Source organism: Seriola dumerili, unplaced genomic scaffold (genome assembly GCF_002260705.1).
Source record: "Seriola dumerili isolate Sdu_G_001 unplaced genomic scaffold, Sdu_1.0 BDQW01000161.1, whole genome shotgun sequence".
Classification (NCBI taxonomy): Eukaryota; Metazoa; Chordata; class Actinopteri; order Carangiformes; family Carangidae; genus Seriola; species Seriola dumerili.
The window spans coordinates 393,521-415,674 of NW_019174416.1; the positions used below are offsets into that span (position 1 = coordinate 393,521).

The window sequence follows — 22,154 nt, forward strand, 5'->3', positions numbered from 1 at the left end:
GTATTATTAGGCAAGTGATAAGTATTTGCATCTATCTGCTGTAATTGCAATGGTGGTGGTGGTGGTGGTGGTGGTGGTGGTGGTGGTGGTGGGTGAGTCTATTATTTTGAAGTTGGGGAGCCAGCAGGTAACCGTCAGCCGGTTTATATTATTACAGCAGGATGTGATATAGTAATATGGGCAACAGACTGAAATAGATTTGAGTACAGCTGACTTAAAGCTGCCGCTGTAGTGACCGTTTCTAGTCTGTGGGCGGCGCACGATCTTCGGGCGCAGCGTCTCTGCAGTTGGATGCGATTGGTCGCTGGGACAGACAGAAAATTCCTGAACGCTCTCACGCATCAGCCGGTGTACCTACCGCATGCTGCCGCTCAGTTTCATGGAACAAGAACAAGGGAGGATCATCGTCCGCTGATTGAAACCCACTGTAGCCGCTGCTGTCGCTTTTAACACTAAGCTGTGTTTCTGTTCTTAATTGTAATTACCGCTCTCCACGCCGTGCAGTTAGCTGGTGAAGATGTCAGTTGTCGGATTTGACGTCGGGTTCATGAGCTGCTATGTAGCGGTAGCAAGAGCCGGAGGGATTGAAACAGTCGCTAATGAATACAGCGATCGAAGCACACCGTAAGTACGATTAGGCTCAATAGTATGTGCCATTTGCGTTGTATTATCTGCGCTGATGGCAGACACAACATGTGAAAGGATTCACATCTGTTTCACATCATAATATTGAGTGGAGCTAACGTGGCTAGCTGCCTGGCTAGTTAGCATGTTAACGGATTTCACAACAGGAAGCAGCATGTGAGTGCTAAAGCTAACGGTAACCGAAACGAAACCATTGTGACAAGAAAGAAATCCTGGTACCACCTCACATGGTGGAATACTCCTTGTGGTGTCTTACTACAATGTTATAGTCGAGTTAATTTAAAGCCTCGAATAATTGACCTGCCGAGTCAGGTGATGATTTTTTTTATTACAGGCATGAATGAGCGCATGATGGGAGGAGGCCGGATCCAGTCTGTCAAAACGGCTTTAGCAATCTATTGTACTTAATTTTCCAGACCCATAGTCCCTAGAAGACACCGATTGATTAGTAGAGAATATACATTTATAAACATGAAATTTCTCATGACATGAAATCGTCACCATTACTGTCAATTACCATTTTATTGCTGGTTACAGCAACCTTATACGAAGCTGCATCATTGAAAGAACAATTGTAGTGGAAATAACGGGATTGTGTTTTCTATTTTTAGAGCATGTGTGTCCTTTGGACCCCGGAATCGCTCTATTGGTGCAGCTGCAAAAAGCCAGGTATGTCTTCATGGGAAATCGTGGGATACTGGGAATGTGATCACTAACCTGACAGAGGAGGGACCAGTGTTCCCATAGTGCATTGAATATGAGCTTGAACAATACCAAGCATGAGTACACCACACATCAAATTCAGCACCAACACAGAACACTCTTTCAAGTCATGGATGCACAATTTGCCAAGGTGTGAGTGTGTTTTAATAGTTGTTTTTCTCTCTCTCTGTGAAACAGGTCGTCACAAACTGCAAGAACACAGTCCAAGGGTTCAAGAGGTTTCATGGCAGGGCGTTTTCAGATCCATATGTGCAGTGCCTCAAAAACAGCTTGGTGTACGATATCGCACAAATGCCTACAGGAACAACTGGTATTAAGGTAAGAGAAGACTGAACAAGATTCACAGTTAAACTGAGATGTTAGAATGTGCATTAATCTGTACAATGCACTCATTACAGCTCAGACACATTAGATGCACTACATTATTATCCTTGGAAAAGTTCATTTCCACTGTGCTCTTACTCAGAGATCTGCAATGCATTCCCATGCATTGTTATAATTTGGCTGGCCAGTCCAGGCATTTATCATCCTGCCAAATAATTTTTTGGTCACAGAAAATAAACACTGTTCAGTTGCGGAGATGATAAAAAGAGACTACTGTGTGGCACTCTATGAAGATAGTACACCAGAAATAAATATTCTTATGCCACAGTAGAGAGAAAACACATTGTCTCAACAACATAATAGCCAAACAAATCAAAGTAGACAGTATGATACAGTCCCATAAATTGTTGTAATTGAGAATACTGTTAATTAAAATCTATTTATTAATTCAGACTTAAATATATGTTTGTGTTTCCAGGACCAAATTTTTGTTTTGTGTCAGTCAGGTACTTATTAATTCAAATTTCAACCAATGATCTAATGTCACCAAGCACTAAAAGCATGTAGATGAACAGTATTTTATTGCACCTGTGACGCACCATATCTGTGCATTTTGAAGTTATGAAATGTCTGTCTGTGTCATCACAAGCTGAACTGAGATAAAGTTTGAAATGTGGCCTTGATAAAACAGTGGAAGTATAAAGGACACTGTTAAGGTTGACGGAGAGACTTTGCTTCTTGAAAACATTAGTTACAGGCAGAGATAATGGGGCAAGTCAAACTATGCATCTTTGGAAAAGTAATGTTGATATACATATATGTACAGATTCATGTGTGTGTGTGTGTGTGTGTATATATATATATATATATATATATATATGAGGTAGATAGTTTTATTGCCTATTATCATTCCGTCACTTGCTGTACAAACAAGTCATTTTTGAGCCGACATAGTAAAAATCTTTGAGAGCAATGTTACAATTTTCTCTTGTCTGTCTATTTGACTGGTACTGAAGGTGATGTACATGGAGGAGGAGAAAGTGTTCAGCATTGAACAGGTCACCGCCATGCTGCTGACCAAGCTGAAGGAGACGGCAGAGAATGCACTGAAGAAGCCTGTGGCTGACTGTGTTGTCTCTGTAAGTATTAACATGCTACTGTACAGTTTTTGACACTGTCCTTATAAAAGCTTGAAGCCCCAGCCTTGACCTAACTGCAGGCCTAATCAAGCACGTTAATTGAAAACACCTGTGGGACCTGTTCAAACGCTTTTCTCTTCTAACCAGGTTCCCTGCTACTACACTGATGCTGAGAGGAGATCAGTAGTAGATGCTGCTCAGATTGCTGGACTCAACTGCCTGAGGCTCATGAATGAAACAACTGCAGGTCTGTACTTGGTTTTTTTGGGGCGTAGGGCTTAGGCAAGGATATGCGTGTTATTGATGCCTCTCTGTACTGTCATCCCAGAACTTGTTTACTTCATTAATAATTGAACAATTTTCCTTACAGTTGCATTAGCCTATGGGATCTATAAACAGGACCTCCCTGCTCCTGAGGAGAAGGCTAGAAATGTGGTGTTTGTGGACCTGGGCCATTCTGGATACCAGACATCAGTGTGTGCCTTTAACAAGGGCAAACTCAAGGTGTGTGTGTGTATGTGCGTAAATCAACATACTGCACATTCTTTATCAGTGTATGAAAGGCTTTGTTTCATAACTTCAGCTCTCTCTTGGCTTCTTCTTCATGTCTCTCAGGTCCTTGCTACAGCCTGTGACCCAGAGTTGGGAGGAAAGGACTTTGATGAGGTACTGGTCAAGTATTTCTGTGAGGAATTTGGCAAGAAGTACAAGCTTGATGTCAAGACTAAGCCCAGGGCTCTGGTCAGGCTCTACCAGGAGTGTGAAAAACTGAAAAAACTGATGAGTGCCAACTCCTCAGACCTGCCACTTAACATAGAGTGCTTCATGAATGACATTGACGTCTCTGGAAAACTGAACAGGTTAGACAAAAAGAAATCATATGTTGATATGATTTTTATTTTTTATTAACTTTATTTATTCAATTTTTTTTACAATGCAGGATTTTTATCTACTATCTCTTACTTTAAAATGTACTTTTAAAGTTAAAGCAATATCCACCTTTTCTTTTGCACAAGGGGTCAGTTTGAAGAGATGTGTGCTGATATTTTTGCCCGAGTAGAGCCTCCACTGCAGACTCTGCTGGAACATGCCAGTGAGTATTATTTTCCCCAGTTGGGATTTTCTTCACTTTACTTATCTGACATTCTTGTTATTTCAGTTTAAAGAATGTTAAGTACGCTGGTTCCTCAGTTTATGTGATAGTGATAAACTGTTTTTATTCCATAAGAACTGAAAAAAGAAGACATCTATGCAGTTGAGATAGTGGGTGGAGCTTCCAGGATCCCTGCTGTCAAAGAGAGAATCAGCAAATTCTTCGGGAAGGAATTGAGCACTACACTGAATGCTGACGAGGCTGTGGCCAGAGGATGTGCCCTGCAGGTATATCCCACTTTGTTTTTCACAATAAAAACGTCACCCACCAGCACATGACAGAACCTTTGGCTTGAGTAAACCTATGTTTTGAAAATGATGTTTTTGTTTCTACAGTTACATCTTTTCTTTTACTGCTGCATTCATTGAAATAATGGTTGTGTCTCCACAGTGTGCAATACTGTCACCTGCCTTCAAGGTGCGTGAATTCTCCATCACAGACATCGTTTCCTATCCCATCTCCTTGAAGTGGCATTCTGCTGCAGAGGAAGGTCTGAGGTAAACAACTTTCTTTTGATACTTTTTTCCTCTGTTTCTTATCTTAACTCTTCAATATAATAATGTTAATTTGTTACAGTGATTGTGAGGTGTTTCCCAAGAACCATGCAGCACCTTTCTCCAAAGTGTTGACCTTCTACCGGAAAGAGCCTTTCTCTTTGGAGGCCTACTACAATAGCCCTAACGAGCTGCCCTACCCTGACCCCACTATTGGTAAGCAGCCAAAGCTTCCCAAATGATTTCTGACTTAGATTTTGACTTGGATTCTCATTAGGGAACAGAAATACTCAAAACCAAACACAGCACTTATCAAATAGCTACATCTGTTTGTTTTTAATCATGATTGTTTTTTTTTCTTCCCTACAGGTCAGTTTCTGATCCAGAAGGTTGTCCCACAAGCATCTGGGGAAAGCTCCAAGGTGAAAGTTAAGGTGCGAGTGAACATCCATGGGATATTTAGTGTGTCCAGCGCCTCCCTGGTTGAAGTGCAGAAGTCTGATGAGACAGAGGAACCCATGGAAACAGAACAGGCCAATGACAAAGATGGAGAGGTACTTCAACCTAATAAGTGCCTGCATCTGTTTACACTGAGCATCAGATCAGTATCTGTGCTACTATCTGTGCTTCTGCTTACAGAGAAAAAACATGTCTGGTATTTATCACTCCTCTGCAGAGCAAGATGCAGACTGATCAGGAGGAGCTACAGGGACAGGGAGACAGTCAGAAAGAAACGGAAGAGAAGGCGCCACGTGAGAATGAAGAGATGGAGGTAAGATGGAAAATTTTTTATGTAAAACAAACACCATTTAATAAAGTTGTCTTTACAAGGTGATACAGCCCACAATAAACTGTGTCTTTAAGAAACTAAATATGTTTAAATTTTCATCCCCATGTATACAATTGAAACACAATGTGGTACTTTATAATACCTCAAATTATACTCATGGCCTCAGAAGTAAAACATTGACTCAGCACCTCTCTGACATTGTGCAAACGAAAACTAAACTCTGTATGTTTCACCAAGATGGGTTTAATGCAGAGCCCATGCACCAGATTACATTAGATTGTCCATTGGACACCTATATTCATTTTGATTTCAGTGCCTATTTGCTTTTTTTTTTTTTTTTTTTTTTTTTTTTTTTAGACTACCACAGAGGAGAGCAAAAGCGAGAAGAAGTCTGACCAGCCCCCACAAGCCAAAAAGCCCAAAGTCAAAACAAAAGTATTGGAGCTTCCGATCGAAAACAGTCCACAGTGGCAGCTAGCAGACGACATGCTCAATCTTTTTGTAGAAAATGAGGTAACTAGGCTTTCAGCCATCACATACAGACATTACAAAATCCACCCATCAAGTTGTCATCTTTAATTACTCGATCTATTTTGAAGTGTTTGCCAGTTACAGTTGCTGTGTGGGTTCTCCTCAGGGTAAGATGATCATGCAGGACAAGCTGGAGAAGGAGAGGAATGATGCCAAGAATAACGTAGAAGAGTATGTGTACGACATGAGGGACAAACTACATGGGATGTTGGAGAAGTTTGTCAGTGAATCTGTGAGTAAACAATCACTTCCGACTCATTGTTAAGAAGGACTTATGATCTATGTTATCAGCTTATAATCACTGGACAACCGATTGGGCTTTCCTTTTACATATTGTGAAATTATTTTTATATTTTTAGGACCGAGATGCCTTGTCATTAAAGCTGGAGGACACTGAAAACTGGCTGTATGAAGATGGAGAGGATCAACCCAAGCAGGTGTACATTGACAAACTGGCAGAGTTAAAGGTAATTATTATTATAGTAATTATTTGTTGTTGTTGTTTTTTCCTTCCATTGATTGGTCAACATTTTGATATTCTTTAACTAACATGAGAATTGTGTACTCTGCAGAAACTTGGCCAGCCCATTCAGGAGAGGTATACAGAGGCTGAAGAGAGACCTAAAGCTTTTGAGGAGCTGGGAAAACAAATCCAACAGTACATGAAATTTGTTGAAGCATACAAAATGAAGGTAAAAGAGAATTTTATATTGTGTGTATTGGGAATCCTTTTAAATGACATTGGAATATTATGAATCTATATGATTTCTGTTAACCTTTACCACATAAAAATTGAAGGCATCATTGCAAATAAAAGTAGTAATGCCTGTGGTAATTATAACACAACTTTTGTGATCTTCCACTGTTTTCCAGGAGGAGCAGTATGACCATTTAGATGAGGCAGATGTCACCAAAGTGGACAAACTGACCAATGATGCAATGATCTGGATGAACAGCGCCATGAACCAGCAAAGCAAACAGAGCTTGACGTTGGATCCCTCTTTTAAAGTCAAAGACATTCAAGCAAAAACAAGGGTGAGAGTCAATGCATGAGATCATAAAACCAGAGCACTGTGAACAGTAACTTTAGAAATTTAAAATGGAGAATCCCATACGTGTAAAATAAAAATGCAAGAGGCTTAAGACTGCTAGATTTGTCCAGTCAATAAAAACTGTGGCCAGTGTTAAATTAGTATTGTGTATGGCAGTTGGTGGAAAGTAATTCATAAACAGCACATAGAAAGGATGAATGAAATTTAAGAATTCACCCTGCAGAAATTCTGGGTATTTAAATAGTCCAAATTCATATGTTGCTATTTGGGGTTATCAACATAAAGTTGCTGTATGCTGTTCTAAAGTCACCTCAAATATGCTTATTAACAATCAGATGGCTAGCTTTACTCATTCAGCATTCATTCAGCTGTTATTGTGCCTTCATGTTAACTGTAAACATGACACACTGAGGTCAACTATCTAGCAGGAACATGAGCAACTTTGGTGCCTTTTTATTGCAATTATTTATTTGGCCAGGACCAATTGGTAGATCTCCCACACAACTGTATTACTTTTAATAAAACCATTGTTTCATGTTGTGTTCTTTGTAATTGTCCAGGAGCTGTTCTCTGCTTGTAACCCCATTGTGACCAAGCCCAAACCCAAGGTGGAGCTTCCCAAGGAGGATACGCCTGCAGAGCAGAACGGGCCCGTCAACGGACAGGAGAAACCCCAGGACGAAAGTGCAGACAAGGGAACGACCGAGAACACAGGCAACCCCACCTCAGAAACAACAGAAAAGAAGCCTGACATGGACCTTGATTAAAGCAGCCTAAAGCCTCCCTAAAGCAAAGCTGAATGGGAGCTTGTTGCTTCAGATTGAGATGCAGCCTGGGTGTATATCAGAGCAGGTGAAGTGTTTCAGGAACTGCACTCCACAGTCAAAAGCAAGCAGGGTGATTAGCACACTGAGCCCAGCTCCTGGTGGTATCTCTGTCTGATGACATAGCATGCCCTCTCTCTTTCTGGATGACATAAATCAAAAGCCAGCCGCAATAAGCCTGTTTGACAATGAGCGCTGTACACATGATGGTATTTATTTCTGTTGTGTGCTCTGTAAGTGTTCTGGTCTGTGTCACAATATGGTTTTAATAAAGTTATTGAAAATCACTTCTCCATCTTTATTACTTTGGTCATATATACCCAAGGTTTCACACAGGTATTGCTTCTGTCTAGCTAGTAGGGCAGTAGTAGCTATTGAAGACAAGTAATATCCTGGGTCTTTGGGGATTTTGGTGTCATAAACAGGAGTTTACATTCCACTAATAGATAAATATTCATGTTGGAATTTAAAATGAATTGTTCCAGTATCATTTTAGACTTCATGTCTTTAAATACTTCTGTTGCTAGGCATTAAGTTCAAATAAAACCCAGGTACCAAAATTAATCCAGCCCATACCTGAGCTACATGCTTGTTTCCTTCTGGCCCAGTATACACCTGCTTACACTGCCCAGATCTGGCCAATATACATCATAGTTGTCAGATTCCACTTCCACATCTGGACCAATTCTGGCACACAGGAAATCTTGCAGCTGTCAGACAATACAGAAGGATAACAGCTGGAGTTGCCCAGATGTGAAAGTATGTGGGCCAGATTCGGGCCAAGGACCCAAGCATGTGTTGGGCCAGAAGTTTCATTTTGCTATCTGGGAAGGGTCTTAGTATTAAAGAAACAGCAGCTTCATAATGTAAAATTTAAAGAAAATTTAACAGTTAAATGAATAAATAAGACATGAAATCTGGTTTGAGATTGATTAGTGCTCCGGCTATTTGGTCTCGAGACCTCACATTTCTCAAATTTACTGAGGCATTAAGTCATATAATCACATCATAGTAAATCTTTGATGAAATCTTTGACTTCATAACATGATAAGCAGGGCGCGTCGAGTAGTGTCTCCTTTAATGTTGCCTAGCAACCACACTTAACGTTCTACCATGAATCAAGTTAATGTAAATTCGGTTAAAGGCTGATGAAAAACTGTTTTTCTTCCTCTCTTAATACACTTATGGAAGCAAATGGGCAAAGTTTTTCAAAGCTGTAAACCACTCAACATAGCAGCCCGAGGAAACTTTGTGCGGTTATTTATCAAGTGAGAGCTCCCTACTACTTAGCTTACTTGCTAACGTAAACGTAAGTTGATTGAACATCGCCTCCTTGGTGAGAGGCTGTTTGCATCCGACTGCAGGAATCACATGATCCCTTCAAGATCCTGTTTCCTCCGAGCATAGACTGTATATAAAAAGGTTTCGAGTAAAAGCTACATGCAGTTCAAGGTACAGATGCAATAACTCTTTACTTTCTGTTTTATTGGGACAATAACGCTGCTGTGAAAGTTTTGGTCATATACTACGCGGTTGCGTCAAAGCCGCTACAGTCTTTCGCCAGCTTGTTTAGCAACCCTGATCTCATTTTAGTGTTGCTGGATGATATAGTTTCCTTGGTGAGTCTAAAGTCTGGTTTAGGTGTGTTTTATCGTGAATTACTGCAAGGCTGAGCTCTTTCAGACAAGCAAACCGTTTGTTTTTTTTAATTTTTTCTCCAGGACGATGAAGCTGATCATACTCAATGACTACGACCAGGCAAGCGAGTGGGCTGCAAAGTACATTAGAAACAAGATTTTACTATTCAAACCTGGCCCAGATAGATATTTCACCCTGGGGCTCCCCACAGGTGAGTAGAAGCTGGCGGGTTATACTTTATTATCCTGACCGACCCAAACACCGTTTTTTTCCGAATTTAGTGCTGGAGATACTGTATACTTTTGTGTAAAACAAGTAATATAGTGTTTCACCCCACATCTGCTGATTCAGTATCACTGGCGGGAAATTGTCAACAGGCCTTCACTTTCATGATAGAAAACTTATACTAAATAATAAGGATAATAATAATCTTTATTTATAAAGCTCTTTTCAAAAACTACGTTACAAAGTGCTTGACAAAGAAAGCAAAAAATAGAATCAATAAAATCAATAGATATCAAAGAGCAGAAAAAACATAAAACAAATAAAACGGTTTAATTTTTAAGAGAGTAATTTTAAGAGAAATAAAAAAATTCAAGGGAAAGTAAAACCAGGAAATGCTTAAATGTAAAAAAAGGTAATGTATGGAAATTAGCTTATATAAATAGTAAAAGTACTTTATTCAACAGAAACATAAAATATTGATGCATGGATCTAGAAGAACTGTCTAAATGTTGCAGTCTGTTTTACTTAACCATGCAGAGTGGGAGTTTAAAAACAAACAATAAATAATCATTTTTGTGACCCCACATATGCATGTAAATGTATTCTCTAAATAACCTGTACAGCCATTACAATAATTAAACAGAGTAAAAAAACTACAACATTTTTCTTCGAAACATAAAAGATAAATAGTATGAAATGTCCCAAAATGGAAAGGCTGAAGTTCTATCACCCAGAAAACAAGTACAGTGCTTGAGTGAATGTACTTTGTTAGTTTTAACTAACTTTCACTTTTGCCCTTTGTAATCATAACCTGTAGCGCTTGGTTTCTACAGGAAGCACACCTCTGGGTTGTTACAAGAAACTGATCGAGTACTACAAGAATGGTGAAATCTCATTCCAGCATGTGAAGACTTTCAACATGGATGAATATGTAGGTAAGGCTTCACCATTCTTTCTCATCACTTAAAATGGTTACACACTGAGGAATTCTTGAAAGTCGTGATATTGCATAAGATATTGTCATAAAATCCAAAACAGGACTTCCCAGAGGTCACCCTGAGAGCTACCACTCCTTCATGTGGAATAACTTCTTCAAGCACATAGACATAAAAGCAGTAAACACCCACATCCTTGATGGCAATGCCACCGATCTGCAAGCAGAGTGTGAATCCTTTGAGGAAAAGATTACAGCTGCCGGGGGGATCGAGCTCTTTGTCGGAGGTCAGGAGGTCACACTGCTGATTGTGAATGTACTGTAGCTAACTACACAGTTATGGTATCAAGTGAGTATGCAGTCACTTTTGAAGCTGCGGTAAAAGTCAAACTGCTCTTATTGTCCTTGATCAGGTATTGGACCCGATGGCCACATTGCCTTTAATGAGCCTGGTTCAAGCTTGGTTTCCAGGACCAGGGTGAAGACTCTGGCAAAGGACACTATCATGGCTAATGCCCGATTCTTTGATGGGGATCTCTCAAAGGTGCCCACCATGGCTCTGACTGTGGGAGTAGGCACTGTCATGGATGCAAAAGAGGTTAGAAGCCTGTATTGATGTCACCCATGTGCCCTTCTTTTTCTTTATGTTTCTGCAAAACATCAAATTTTGATTGATAATTTCCTAGCAGAAATTTGCTTTGAGTTGCAGAACAGTGCATTCCTCGGTGATTTTGTCATCTACCCGACTCACCTAAAACCACCAATTTAATTTTGCTCATGCTTAGCCACTGGTCACATTTAACATTTTTTCTCAGGTCATGATTCTCATCACTGGAGCACACAAGGCATTTGCTTTATACAAAGCTATAGAAGATGGTGTGAATCACATGTGGACAGTGTCTGCGTTCCAGCAGCACCCACAGACTGTTTTTGTATGTGACGAAGACGCCACCCTGGAACTGCGGGTCAAAACTGTAAAGTATTTCAAAGGTGAGTCTAAATCACAAAGCTATAATGTCTAAATGACTGTTTTTCAGTTGTTGCAGCAGCCTGGACATTGACATAAATCATAGAAAAATCCTGAGTCTTCTTTTTCTTTAGGGATGATGCATGTGCACAACAAGCTGGTGGAGCCACCTTCTTCAGGCCCTAAGAAGAACTGATCTAAGATGTCTTTAAAACTTTGTGGATTCATGAGACATTTTTCAAAATATTAACACTCCAATGATTCCTTTATCTTCCGATGGAGATACATTAGTGGACATCAAGCAGTGCTTGAGTTAACCACAACTAATCTTTGTAGAAATAATCAGGTGCTCAGTATTCAGGTGATTGTTCATACAGCTGTGCTAGTCATTTGTTCTTTGTAATAAAGTGCATTTAATTTTTATATATTGGGTGTGTTATGGGATAGTGCTGTGGCATCCAGTCTTTTAGTCCTGTCACATGACAACACGGAACAACTCATGTTGCCTTTAGGTGCTCCTTGTAATCTTCCATTTCCACATTTGAAAGTGACTTCATTGTATGTTTAAGAGAAATGTAGGAGCCCAGACCCCTTGTTGCCTGCCATGGAGTATAACTAAGTACACAATAGTCTGCAGTTTTGAGGTACTTCTACTGTACTAGAAGGTGAAATTATGATTTTCTGCTACTTTGTACTTCTTCAAGCACACGTACTCCATACTTTTCAGAGGCAAATGTTCTATTTTTTGCTCCACTATATTTGCAGATGAAGATTTTTACAAACAATCCCTATGATCAGGTCACAAAATAAAATGCATTGTTGATTAATAAATTACCCAATGATTCCAATGGTATAAATTATTTTTCTCAGTTGTCAGTGTTTATCAGTGTATCTAATGCAGTAATACAATATATACAATAACAACACTGTAGAGGTGGCTGATCTACAGGGCACTATTACTTTTGATACCGCAAGTACATTTTGTTAGTTTTACTTAGATATTTTATACGTTTTTAATAATGTACCTTTCTTTGTATTTTTACATTATCATTATTATTATTATTATTATTATTATTTTAAATATATTCATTATATTTTACATTGTTGTACTAAACCGATGACACAGAACCGAATTCATACTAAAATTTAATACTTTGTCGCTTCGTTCATGTGTGAACAACTGTGAGGTGAAGTTTCAGACAGCCCGTGAAGGTAGCATCAGAGTCAGCTACAGTCAGGAGGGGAGAAGGAAGGAGATGGCCGACTAAGAGCCAACCTTATCTCTGCTACTTCGTCGGCGAGATTCCTGTTAACATAAAACATTTTAACAGTTGCAGTGGGGGAAGAGGACATTTGAAATATTTTGCCCCTCTTCCACAATGGCAGAACAAAACAGTAACGTCAGATATCAGGAGGTAGGTAACCGTTTACTGCCACGCTAAAATGTAGCTAACAGTTAGCAGGCTGCTCCCCGGATCAGCTAACACTAGTCACTGTCAATGAGGAAAACAACGAGCTGCACCGACACTTGTTGACGGTCGGGCTTGATTTGGCGATTAATACTTTAGACTTGTATCAAACCAAATTTCTTACTCTGAAAGAAAATAGTAATTATATCATCATAAATTCGTCCCATGTAACTTGAAGCCTTGTGTGGCCCACTGTCTTTTAGCAGCTAGTTAGTCAACGTTATGTGGTATTGTCAGGCCTGAACTGGAGTGCTGTGTGGTGTCACTTTTTCTAGCATTGATGCTGGACTGTGGTAAGACTACCTGGCGGTCGTGGACCAGTCACTAGTCTGCCCTTCCAGTAACTCAACCTCAACAGACAGAACAGGATCAGAATACTAATAAAGAGATGCAGCCTCCCCATCTATAGACATGTATTAATTAATATGCAGATGATGTGTGTGTCAGTGGTCGGTTTATGGTTCCGTCGGGGGTTTGTAGTTTTAGTGATGTAACAGAGGTTACTGTGTTATCACTTACAGATCCAGTGCAAATGATCTGTACTGCTTTGAAAAGAAATGGTTGCAGACATGTCTATCATGGACACTTGTTGCATAGTAATTACACAAGTGAGACATTAGTGCTAATGTTTAACCTTGTTTCTCTTTGAGGAGTCAGCACAATCCATCTGTACTCTGCTTGTTCAATACCTGTTCAAAGTAGACATGGTGTTTGTAAACCAAGAGGTACTGTGAGGTAGGGGAATATGGATACAATCTTCTTGTAACTTCACATTACAATGTGTACATATATTGTTACACAGTAAATTGGAAAGTCAAATAAGAAAGCGTTTACAGGTTAAACAACAGATGAGCTTGTCATTTTTGGCAGAATAAAATGCCTGATGCATCAATGAACTTCCTCACATATTTCCATAAAGCTGTCCTCCCAGTGACTTGCTACTTTTTCTGTAATGGCCTACTACAACCAGAAATCTAACGGGGATAGCTGCCATATTTATAAATATTGCCCAACTCTATTTCATCTACTTAGTTTTCATTTAGCATAGCCAATAAACAGAGTTTTCATAAAGGCCGTAATTTAAGTTTAACCTAGGTTGTGTTGTCACTTATTAACATATCTTCAGCTGGTGAATGAGGAGGAGCCAGCCCAGCCATCCCAGGAGGGTCCTGCCCCGGACGCACCACCACCGTACAGCAGCATTGCAGCAGCAAATGCAGGTTAGGAAGCTTCACAGCTCCATCACATACTGTTATATGCTAGATTGTTCTTAATCAGACTTGGAAGAAGTATTCACATCCTGCAACTACATAAAAGTATAAGTGCCAACTTAATAATGATTCTCCAGTAAAAGTGAAAGCAGTAATAGTGTAATTGCAGTAAAAATGAATGTAGCTATGAAACAAAAGCCAAAGTAAACAAAAATTACCATTTGTTTTCACTGTCACATTATTGCTGGGGGCATATGAATTGTCTCTGATACAAGGATGATCACAACTGTGCCTTTCATTAGAATTGGGAAAAATCATGTCCTATATGATCACACTTGTAATCTGTTTGAAATGTTTTAGTATTGTAGCTGCTCTAATGCTAATTTAATGTTGTATACACTGTATGTATGCTAATCTCTAACATATCTAATCGCTTTATGAATTCATCTTGTGTTTTGTATCCAAAGCCTCATTCTGTCAAATAAAAAGTAACTGTAGCTTTAAGATAATTATAGCGACAGAGTAGAGGGAAGTAGCTTTTGTCCGAGGCCTTTTAGAAAGGTCTGATATTTCTAATCTCACTTCTTAACAGGTCAAAGATCAACATGTTGCATAAGTGCGTTGCAGCCTTGAGCTGTTCCTGGGCGAGTCCAGTGAGCAGGTTCAGTGCTGTTTATGTTTGAACAACACAAATGAGGATTCTGGGTAGCTGCCAGATGACCCAGATAAGAGTCTTGGCCTGTATGGGACAGAGCATAAACAATAATGGACACGCATACAGCTAATGTGTTTCTTCCTGCTGTAACTCATCCCTCCCTGGTCTGGCTTTATGATTTTCTGCTGCTGCTCTGCTCTTTGAAGGAAGTGAAAGTAGATTTTGGTGTGTCAGCAGTCAAACGTCAGTGTCAGTTGGTGAACCATTTAACATTAATAATTTTGGGTTTGCCGCTGACATTTTAGATAAAAATTTAAATCCATATTAGAATCAAAATAAGATTTTATTTTTTGACTTTCTAGAGAGTTACAGAATTATCCGCAGCTCTGTCTAGTTACCTCTGTGTGTCTGTTGGTGAATTTACCGCATAACTGTCATCAAAGATTTTTTTCTGTCCCTACAGATATGTGCCCAAATCACAAATGATAGGAGGAATAAAATTTAGTCCAGTTCATGTTTTATAATTTGCTGTTCCTGTGCATAAAGCTGAAATCTGCATTGTTTTTGAATGTATGTATATTGGTGCTAAATCCATCTTTATTGTGAAGATAATATATAAAATACTAAATACTAAAAAAAAAACAAGCATGCCCAACCTATGTAGCCTATATGATAAATCAACACAAGACCTCTGTTATTTAACACTCATTTGCTTGTTACCTCCACAGCGTTCTTTGAATACAAGGAAGATGGAGCAAGATTTCCTAACCCTCCATCTTACAGTGTTGCCACTACTCTGCCCTCCTATGACGAAGCTGAGAGAAGCAAAGCAGAGGCTGCCATCCCTCTGGTCACTGGAAGAGTCACGGTACATCCATCTCATTCTCAAACATCATTTAGAAATACTCATGATCACTCAGAGTTACTCGTCTCATACTAATACGTCAACAAAAACAAGTTGATGTAATGTAAATACACATTTCTTGCTGTCGGTGCAGGAGGACGACTTTGTAGCCAGAGATGACTTTGAAGACGCTGATCAGCTGCGAATAGGAAATGACGGCATCTTCATGCTCACTTTCTTCAGTAAGAAACCCTTTAGTATTTCAGCAGTTGCCCTGTGCAGTTATTTTTATTTCTAAAAGAGTAAACTAGGAAAATAGTAAACAGTTTCACTGGCATAGAGCTGGTTTGTAACCAGTGAAACTAGGTGTTATTATTCATAGACTGTATATGAATAAATCTGCAAGAAGCAGATCCGCACTCCCCATTTGCTGTATATTTGTCCTTGAATAAGCGCTCTTATAAACTGAATTTGACATATTCTCAAAGGTTGTTAAATTTTCATTGATTATGGTCTTTCTGTCACCAGTGGCATTCCTCTTCAACTGGATCGGCTTCTTCTTGTCGTTCTGTTTGACCACGTCAGCTGCCGGCCGATACGGGGCCATCTCTGGCTTCGGCCTGTCCCTCATCAAATGGGTTCTCATTGTCAGGGTAAGAGCTGTTTACCAAATATGCACCACAACATGTTTAACTACTAAATGGCTGTTCAGTGGTGTGAAGGTTACAAGTTCTTACTGGTATTGGTTTATAGGAAGACAGAAACATTATACTCACATTATCTTGTTTTTACAGTTTTCTACCTACTTCCCTGGTTACTTTGATGGGCAGTACTGGTTGTGGTGGGTGTTCCTGGCCCTGGGTAAGTAATAGTCATTTTATAAACAAATTTTCCCATCATTTCCCACGATTACATTTTGGTAATTGTCTTGTGTTGTATGAGCCTTAATTTTGTATTACATATCTTTTCTTTGAACTTCAGGCTTCATGCTGTTCATCAGGGGCTTTGTCAACTACTCCAGAGTGCGTAAACTGGCCGATCCCACCTATGCCACTCTTCCCCGAACAAGGGTACTCTTCATCTATTAGAGGTAAGGCATATTGCATAAAGCCAGTTGTCTCACAGGAGACATTTACATACACACAATAATCCAGATACAGTGAGTGATGAGTGATGACAAAGAAACGACAAGAAAGTGCATTTTTAAATCTGATTTCTACAGCTTGCCATGACATAAATTCAAGATGGTGGATGTGGGAGAACTGGACATGACCAACACAAGCAGCGACTCTGTGAAGAGTTTCAAATTAAACTGAAGACACTTAACCAGAAATCAGCCAGACGAGTTACAGATGAAGAAAACTCTCAATAAAATATTCAGGAATTATATCATTTGTTTTATTTTTGCTTTGAAACTTTATTAATGGAAAAAGGTTAACAGTAATAGTCCCTCAGTGTACTCATTAGTGACGAATGTTAAGTGCTATTTACATCTCAGTCTGTAATGTATAAGTAATGCCTTATATCATTTGATGGTAGCATACGAGCATGCATCTGCCCTTAGGGTCAATAAATAGGGAAAGCCTCATGTTGGTGACACTTATAGCCAACAGGTATTTATTAATACAGCACTCTGTAGACTTGCCATAGCATGTAACACACTTTGTAATCTACACTAATCTCACTTCATGGTTTTATTGTGACTATTCTAGGCTCTTTTTAGACACCACATACACTTAAAAGCAATTTTTTCATTAGGCTGTAAATGCTCATATTCGCATTACCACATGTATCACTCACCTGTTGGCTTTAAGTAGTGTTGCCCTTTTTTTAACCAGAAGGGGGCAGTGTTGTTTTCTGCTTTTAAGATATTGGAAACTGTCCATCAAGGGCATTGTCATAATATAACATACATGCTTGTGATTCAAATGCAGTGTCAGTGAAGCACACCGAAATGACATCCATGTGTCAGAAGTTATGATTTTGCCTATAAATGTTTTGCTGTACATTTACATTTAATCGGGTAAAACTATCCATCTTGGGAAAAAAAGAGTTTTAAGTTACAGATATGATCTTAGATGATGCTGCATTTTTTAACAAAGACAAGCTGCAACTAAAAACCATATAGCCACAAATGTCAAGCGACAATCCCCCCGCAGCAGCTCAGCTGACAGTGAGGGGACGCTGAATTTTTGGACAGTGACAGAAACCGAGATAATTTTTCTGGGCGTATGAGCACATTTTGTGGTTCATGGCCTTATTTAGATGTAACAGCGTGACCTTTGCATTACTCTTCAGTGAGTCAGTGGAGTCGGCATCACATTGAATGTCAGTGGAAAAGCTGTGTGATTATAGAAAAGATTCTTTGGCTGTCTGGATTTCAGCTGTTAACGATCTCGCTGAAGCATGTGGATCACATTATCTAAGAGCATAAAAATAACTCAAATTCCTTTTCCAAGTGGGGTTTTGCCATAAGATTTAATTGACAGATGGGGTAGGGAAATCTTTTTTATTTTTTTTCCTTTTTGGGGTGGGGGAAGGGTTAACACTTTTTTTTCTTCTTGAGGTGTAAAATGTTAGCTATCTTGTGGAACTATGTCAAAGAATGTTGTATGCAGGTGCACTTTTAGAAACATAACTGATAAAACCCAGAGGACGTTCCCATCAGGTCTCAGACATATAGAACAAGGAATGAATGATGCAGCAGCAGTTCAGGATTTTTCTTTAGTTTTAGAATCTGGAGGAATTGGCATGTCAGGATAATACAGTTTTTCATGATTTAATCATTGTCATCACTAGAAGGAGTTAATGTCTAGCAAACTGAACTGTTTGCCTTAAACACTTAACTTAATACTTCTGTCATTGCTTTGATACAGACCCATTATGCTTATTTCTATGTGATGTTAGAGCTGCAACTTTGGGGTTTTGTTGTTATGAAACTGTACATAAAACGTTTAGTGTTAAATAAATGTCACTTTTAACGCGTCATCCGAGTGGTCTGGATTGATTATTTCTGTATTACTGTGGGGTCCAACAGGCAATGTGACAGATACATTTACAGTTTTTATAAATCAAAACCTGCAGAGAAGGATGATTAACAGGTATAATTTATGGGTCAGTTTTATGAAGCTATAGCACTGTGGAGGGAAAAAAAAGTGGTGCTCAATTTTGCAAGAGAGCAAGAGAAAAAAAGGAACGCGTGTTAAATGATTCACTGGGAAATTTTACACATTGGTGGCACCAAATGGCAGCATTGTGTAACTGCTGTGAATATGAAACAACATCCGCAAGTCTGGGAAAGCTGTGATTCAGCTTGACACCCTGGTGTAGGTCGGACCTGTGGCCTTTTCAAGCTGTTCATTTTTTTTTTTTCTTCCTCAAAAGCAGATTGATTACAGAAAAGTTAAACCAGAAAGGACTCGGAGCAGATGAACTCCAGCAAACAAGCAATATTCTCAGTAGGTGGGTTACATGTGTCACCTGACATTCAAATAAGTGCAGTGGTTCATGGGAAAACCACTGCAAAAAGCAGCAATTCCTGCAATCACACCTGGATCCAGATCCTCATGAACAATGAGTTGTTCCTGCCTTTGATCTAACTCTCCACCAGATGTCATTGTCATCTGGAAACAATTTTTTAGACAATACTAAAATAAATGAGATAATAAACATTTTTTACCAGCACTACACATGAGGGTTTTTTTTGTTAATTATAGAATCTATATCATATAATATTATTTTATAGTCTACTTTTCTCATCTCACATAATCATCTAAACTTCCACTTGGTTTGAGAACCACTAATTCAAAACCAGTACAACCACTGCTGATTGAAGCTCATTTCTCTCAGTTACTGTGTCCAGCACCGACATCAGATTTTATGTTAAAAGAGACAATATGGAAGACTCATTAAAATGAGATGTTGTGGAAATAAATAAGTGCAGTGTTTTAAAAAAACAAAACAACAACAACCAATCAACCATTTTCATACCACTTCCTCAAACACTAATCCCTCCATGAGCAGCTTCCTGTTTTGGTTGAGGTATCACTGTGTGTTGGGATGAACGTCTTCACTCCCCGCAGTCGTCCAGCTGTCGGGGCAGAAAGAAGACGGCCTTCTGTCCGATGTGTGTTCTTGGACCCAGTTTAGGTTTCCCGTTCTTTTTCAGAGCTACGTACCAGTTCTTCTCCTGATATTTCTGAGCCTGATAGGTGTTGTAGTGGTTCTCCTCCAGTTTCTCCAGGAAGTAACATTCATCAGTCACAGTGTGCTGAGAGAGAAACACAAAAAATACACCACCAGCTGACAGCACTTTTGGAGGGACTTTAGTTGTTTGGTTTGAGGCTAAAAGCTTAAAAATGCACTCACCAAAGTTAAGATCAAGATTGTATAATGGTGAGTGATTATTTACAATAGATATGATTTTGGAAGATTTATCTACACATGCCTGCATCAATAAGTTTAGTATTCTGATTTACTATCACATAACCCATGTGTTGTGGATACTCACTGAACTGTACAAACGTCCCTCATCACTCATGGCCAAATATCGCCCAGCTTCTGTGCCTTGGATCACCACCACACCTGTGTCCACAGCTTTAATCTTTAAAACAGCTGAAAGGAGAAAAAGTTTGAAATCAAGTGAAAAGTGAATAAACCTATATATATAACACCTCTACAAACATGAGTCACTTTATTTTCTGGAAGGAGAACACTGGCAAGGGCAAATCTGAGATTTCTGTTTCAGTTTCAAACATACTTGGTGTTTCATTTCAGCTCCAGTCAGCTGACTGATAAAACATGCAACAGTTAAAGTCCTTGCTCCTGAGCTGAATGACTCGATGAATGACGGCTGTGTAAAGTCTCATGAGATCATCTTTCATAGAAAGATGCAGCATCCTTGTTATTCTTCTGACCAAATAAATGTGTTGTCTTGCATTTCATTCATTTTATTTCATTAGGTTATTAGACAATAACAGTGCTCATTGATCAGGACTAAAAGGCTCATTTTCATGTTAAATGCAATAAATGACATATATATATATAATGTATTACATGTGTACTTTTATCATAGGAAGTTTATTACAGGCAGTTTTCTAAACAAGAGAAAATAGAACCTGCGAGGAAAGAGGCAGAGGACTGTAGAGAGACAACAAGTACCCTAATGTTTATGACCTGACCTTTCATATTTGACATTAATGAGTTATATTATATTGAATCGTTTGTTTTTATAAGGTCTCATCTTTTCTCTGTTATTTTTAAAGAGCAAAAACATCAATGCTCTAGAAAATAAATATTTTTCAGAATAGGCCATACAACTTCACCAAATAGAGAAATTTGTGTCCGAGTTTCCTGTCATGAGTGAGTAACTACATTACACCTATTTTACCCAATTAGTTCAGCTTTCAGTCTCACGCCCGCAGTAAAGGAAGTGAACGCATCATGCTAAGGGCCTGACCTGGATGTGAAATGGGCTGTGTGCTGCAGTCTTACTGTGAACGTCCCCCTCATCCCTCTGGCCCTGCACTGTCCCATCGGGCAGGATCTGCAGGTGATGTCCGCCATTCATGCAGTACAGCCGAGTCAGCCGCCTGTAGTCCCGCAGCAGCAGCCGGGCGCTGTCCACGGCCTGATCCTCCACTGTGAACACTTCTCCATCCGCCATCCCGCTCACAGGAGAAAGCAACCGACCTGTAAAGGATTTCCCCCGATCAAACTAACAGCGGGCACCGTCCCCTGCAGCGGTCAGGTGTTCACATGCGCGTGAACGAGCGCAGAGACCACACAGGCAGCTGGATGCGCGTCCCCGACTCCTGGCCTCAACCGTGGGGCGTGATTACTGACACATCAAGACCCCAAACTCAACCTCAACTTTTTAAAAGTGCTGTGATTTAAACAACACTAGAGAGAAAGACACAACCAGGCCTTTAAGGTCAATACATTTACAATTTTAGTAGGTTATTTTATTCATAATTCCTAGAGAAAATAGGTCTTTATTAAACCTGCAATAGTTTCACAAAAATTGCTTTCATGTTGTCATTTGATACATTAATAAAACATATAATTATAAAAGCTCGGAATACTTAAAAAATCAGCACTGACTTCTCAAGAAGTGGAGGCACTGGAGGTTGGATGCAAACCCTGGATAAAGGCTAATGTTCAGTCTAGGCTGCATCAGTTTCAATCAGAAATGACATCCTACCTAATGACAACTCTAAGCAAAGGCAAATGTAATCTTGAGATGTTTGAGCCCTACAAAACTATTCTGTTCACTTCCAGCACAGTCTGCAGAGTAGACCTTTAGTAGTGGATGTCTTGAAGCCCCTGAAAACTTGGCTTCACATCATAAGTGGTTGTCATTAACAATAAGTGTTCTTGAATAAATAAGCGACAAAGTTTTTTCTTAATTAAAAAAATTACTATTTATTAATGGTTTAAGAATCAAACTGTTCATCAAAACTGTGTGGGTGTGGTTTGATCAGATTTGACTGACAGCACCAAACTACTCACCCTCATCATGTTTGGATTGAAATGCA

The 22,154-nt window shown here is 39.3% G+C and overlaps 4 protein-coding genes across 5 annotated transcripts; 3 read left to right on the forward strand and 1 right to left on the reverse strand.

The window, feature by feature from the left end:
* The first annotated feature begins 319 nt into the window (after positions 1-319).
* hspa4 (heat shock protein family A (Hsp70) member 4) lies at positions 320-7,962 on the forward strand. Its single transcript, XM_022751911.1, has 19 exons — positions 320-624; positions 1,257-1,314; positions 1,546-1,686; positions 2,709-2,831; positions 2,979-3,078; positions 3,202-3,335; positions 3,447-3,691; positions 3,848-3,924; positions 4,060-4,211; positions 4,375-4,481; positions 4,561-4,694; positions 4,848-5,032; positions 5,155-5,250; positions 5,626-5,781; positions 5,906-6,031; positions 6,159-6,266; positions 6,372-6,491; positions 6,673-6,834; positions 7,412-7,962. Exons 1-19 carry the CDS (start codon positions 518-520, stop codon positions 7,616-7,618), a joined length of 2,538 nt encoding a protein of 845 aa, XP_022607632.1. The 5' UTR covers positions 320-517; the 3' UTR covers positions 7,619-7,962.
* Positions 7,963-8,985: 1,023 nt separating this feature from the next.
* Positions 8,986-12,284, forward strand: LOC111226584 (glucosamine-6-phosphate isomerase 1). 2 transcript variants are annotated; one of them, XM_022751813.1, is made up of 7 exons: positions 8,986-9,127; positions 9,397-9,524; positions 10,372-10,473; positions 10,577-10,759; positions 10,886-11,070; positions 11,288-11,462; positions 11,574-12,284. In XM_022751813.1, the coding sequence occupies exons 2-7, from the start codon at positions 9,401-9,403 to the stop codon at positions 11,633-11,635; spliced, it is 831 nt and encodes a 276-aa protein (XP_022607534.1). In that variant the 5' UTR covers positions 8,986-9,127; positions 9,397-9,400; the 3' UTR covers positions 11,636-12,284. The 2 variants fall into 2 exon arrangements, with proteins under 2 accessions (XP_022607534.1, XP_022607533.1); XM_022751812.1 differs by having other exon boundaries at positions 8,987-9,294.
* Positions 12,285-12,672: 388 nt separating this feature from the next.
* Positions 12,673-18,606, forward strand: LOC111226534 (NEDD4 family-interacting protein 1-like). The gene is made up of 8 exons (XM_022751730.1): positions 12,673-12,854; positions 14,035-14,128; positions 15,503-15,642; positions 15,773-15,860; positions 16,147-16,271; positions 16,413-16,479; positions 16,600-16,708; positions 16,841-18,606. Exons 1-7 carry the CDS (start codon positions 12,819-12,821, stop codon positions 16,704-16,706), a joined length of 657 nt encoding a protein of 218 aa, XP_022607451.1. The 5' UTR covers positions 12,673-12,818; the 3' UTR covers positions 16,707-16,708; positions 16,841-18,606.
* Positions 18,607-19,385: 779 nt separating this feature from the next.
* Positions 19,386-21,463, reverse strand: LOC111226537 (putative fibroblast growth factor 1). The gene is made up of 3 exons (XM_022751732.1): positions 21,112-21,463; positions 20,129-20,232; positions 19,386-19,888 (listed from the first exon to the last, which is right to left on the reverse strand). The coding sequence occupies exons 1-3, from the start codon at positions 21,281-21,283 to the stop codon at positions 19,688-19,690; spliced, it is 477 nt and encodes a 158-aa protein (XP_022607453.1). The 5' UTR covers positions 21,284-21,463; the 3' UTR covers positions 19,386-19,687.
* Positions 21,464-22,154: the final 691 nt, after the last annotated feature.

Coding starts and splice junctions, on each gene's coding strand:
- LOC111226537 (XM_022751732.1), bottom strand. CDS start 21,283: ATGGCGGATGGAGAAGTGTTCACAGTGGAGGATCAGGCCGTGGACAGC. Junction 20,233..21,111: donor GGATGAGGGGGACGTTCACA/GTAAGACTGCAG, acceptor TTCTCCTTTCAG/CTGTTTTAAAGATTAAAGCT. Junction 19,889..20,128: donor AGGGACGTTTGTACAGTTCA/GTGAGTATCCAC, acceptor TTTCTCTCTCAG/CACACTGTGACTGATGAATG.
- hspa4 (XM_022751911.1), top strand. CDS start 518: ATGTCAGTTGTCGGATTTGACGTCGGGTTCATGAGCTGCTATGTAGCG. Junction 3,079..3,201: donor CATGAATGAAACAACTGCAG/GTCTGTACTTGG, acceptor TTTTCCTTACAG/TTGCATTAGCCTATGGGATC. Junction 6,492..6,672: donor TTGAAGCATACAAAATGAAG/GTAAAAGAGAAT, acceptor ACTGTTTTCCAG/GAGGAGCAGTATGACCATTT.
- LOC111226584 (XM_022751813.1), top strand. CDS start 9,401: ATGAAGCTGATCATACTCAATGACTACGACCAGGCAAGCGAGTGGGCT. Junction 10,760..10,885: donor GATCGAGCTCTTTGTCGGAG/GTCAGGAGGTCA, acceptor GTCCTTGATCAG/GTATTGGACCCGATGGCCAC. Junction 11,463..11,573: donor AACTGTAAAGTATTTCAAAG/GTGAGTCTAAAT, acceptor CTTTTTCTTTAG/GGATGATGCATGTGCACAAC.
- LOC111226534 (XM_022751730.1), top strand. CDS start 12,819: ATGGCAGAACAAAACAGTAACGTCAGATATCAGGAG. Junction 12,855..14,034: donor GTAACGTCAGATATCAGGAG/GTAGGTAACCGT, acceptor ACATATCTTCAG/CTGGTGAATGAGGAGGAGCC. Junction 16,272..16,412: donor AATGGGTTCTCATTGTCAGG/GTAAGAGCTGTT, acceptor TTGTTTTTACAG/TTTTCTACCTACTTCCCTGG.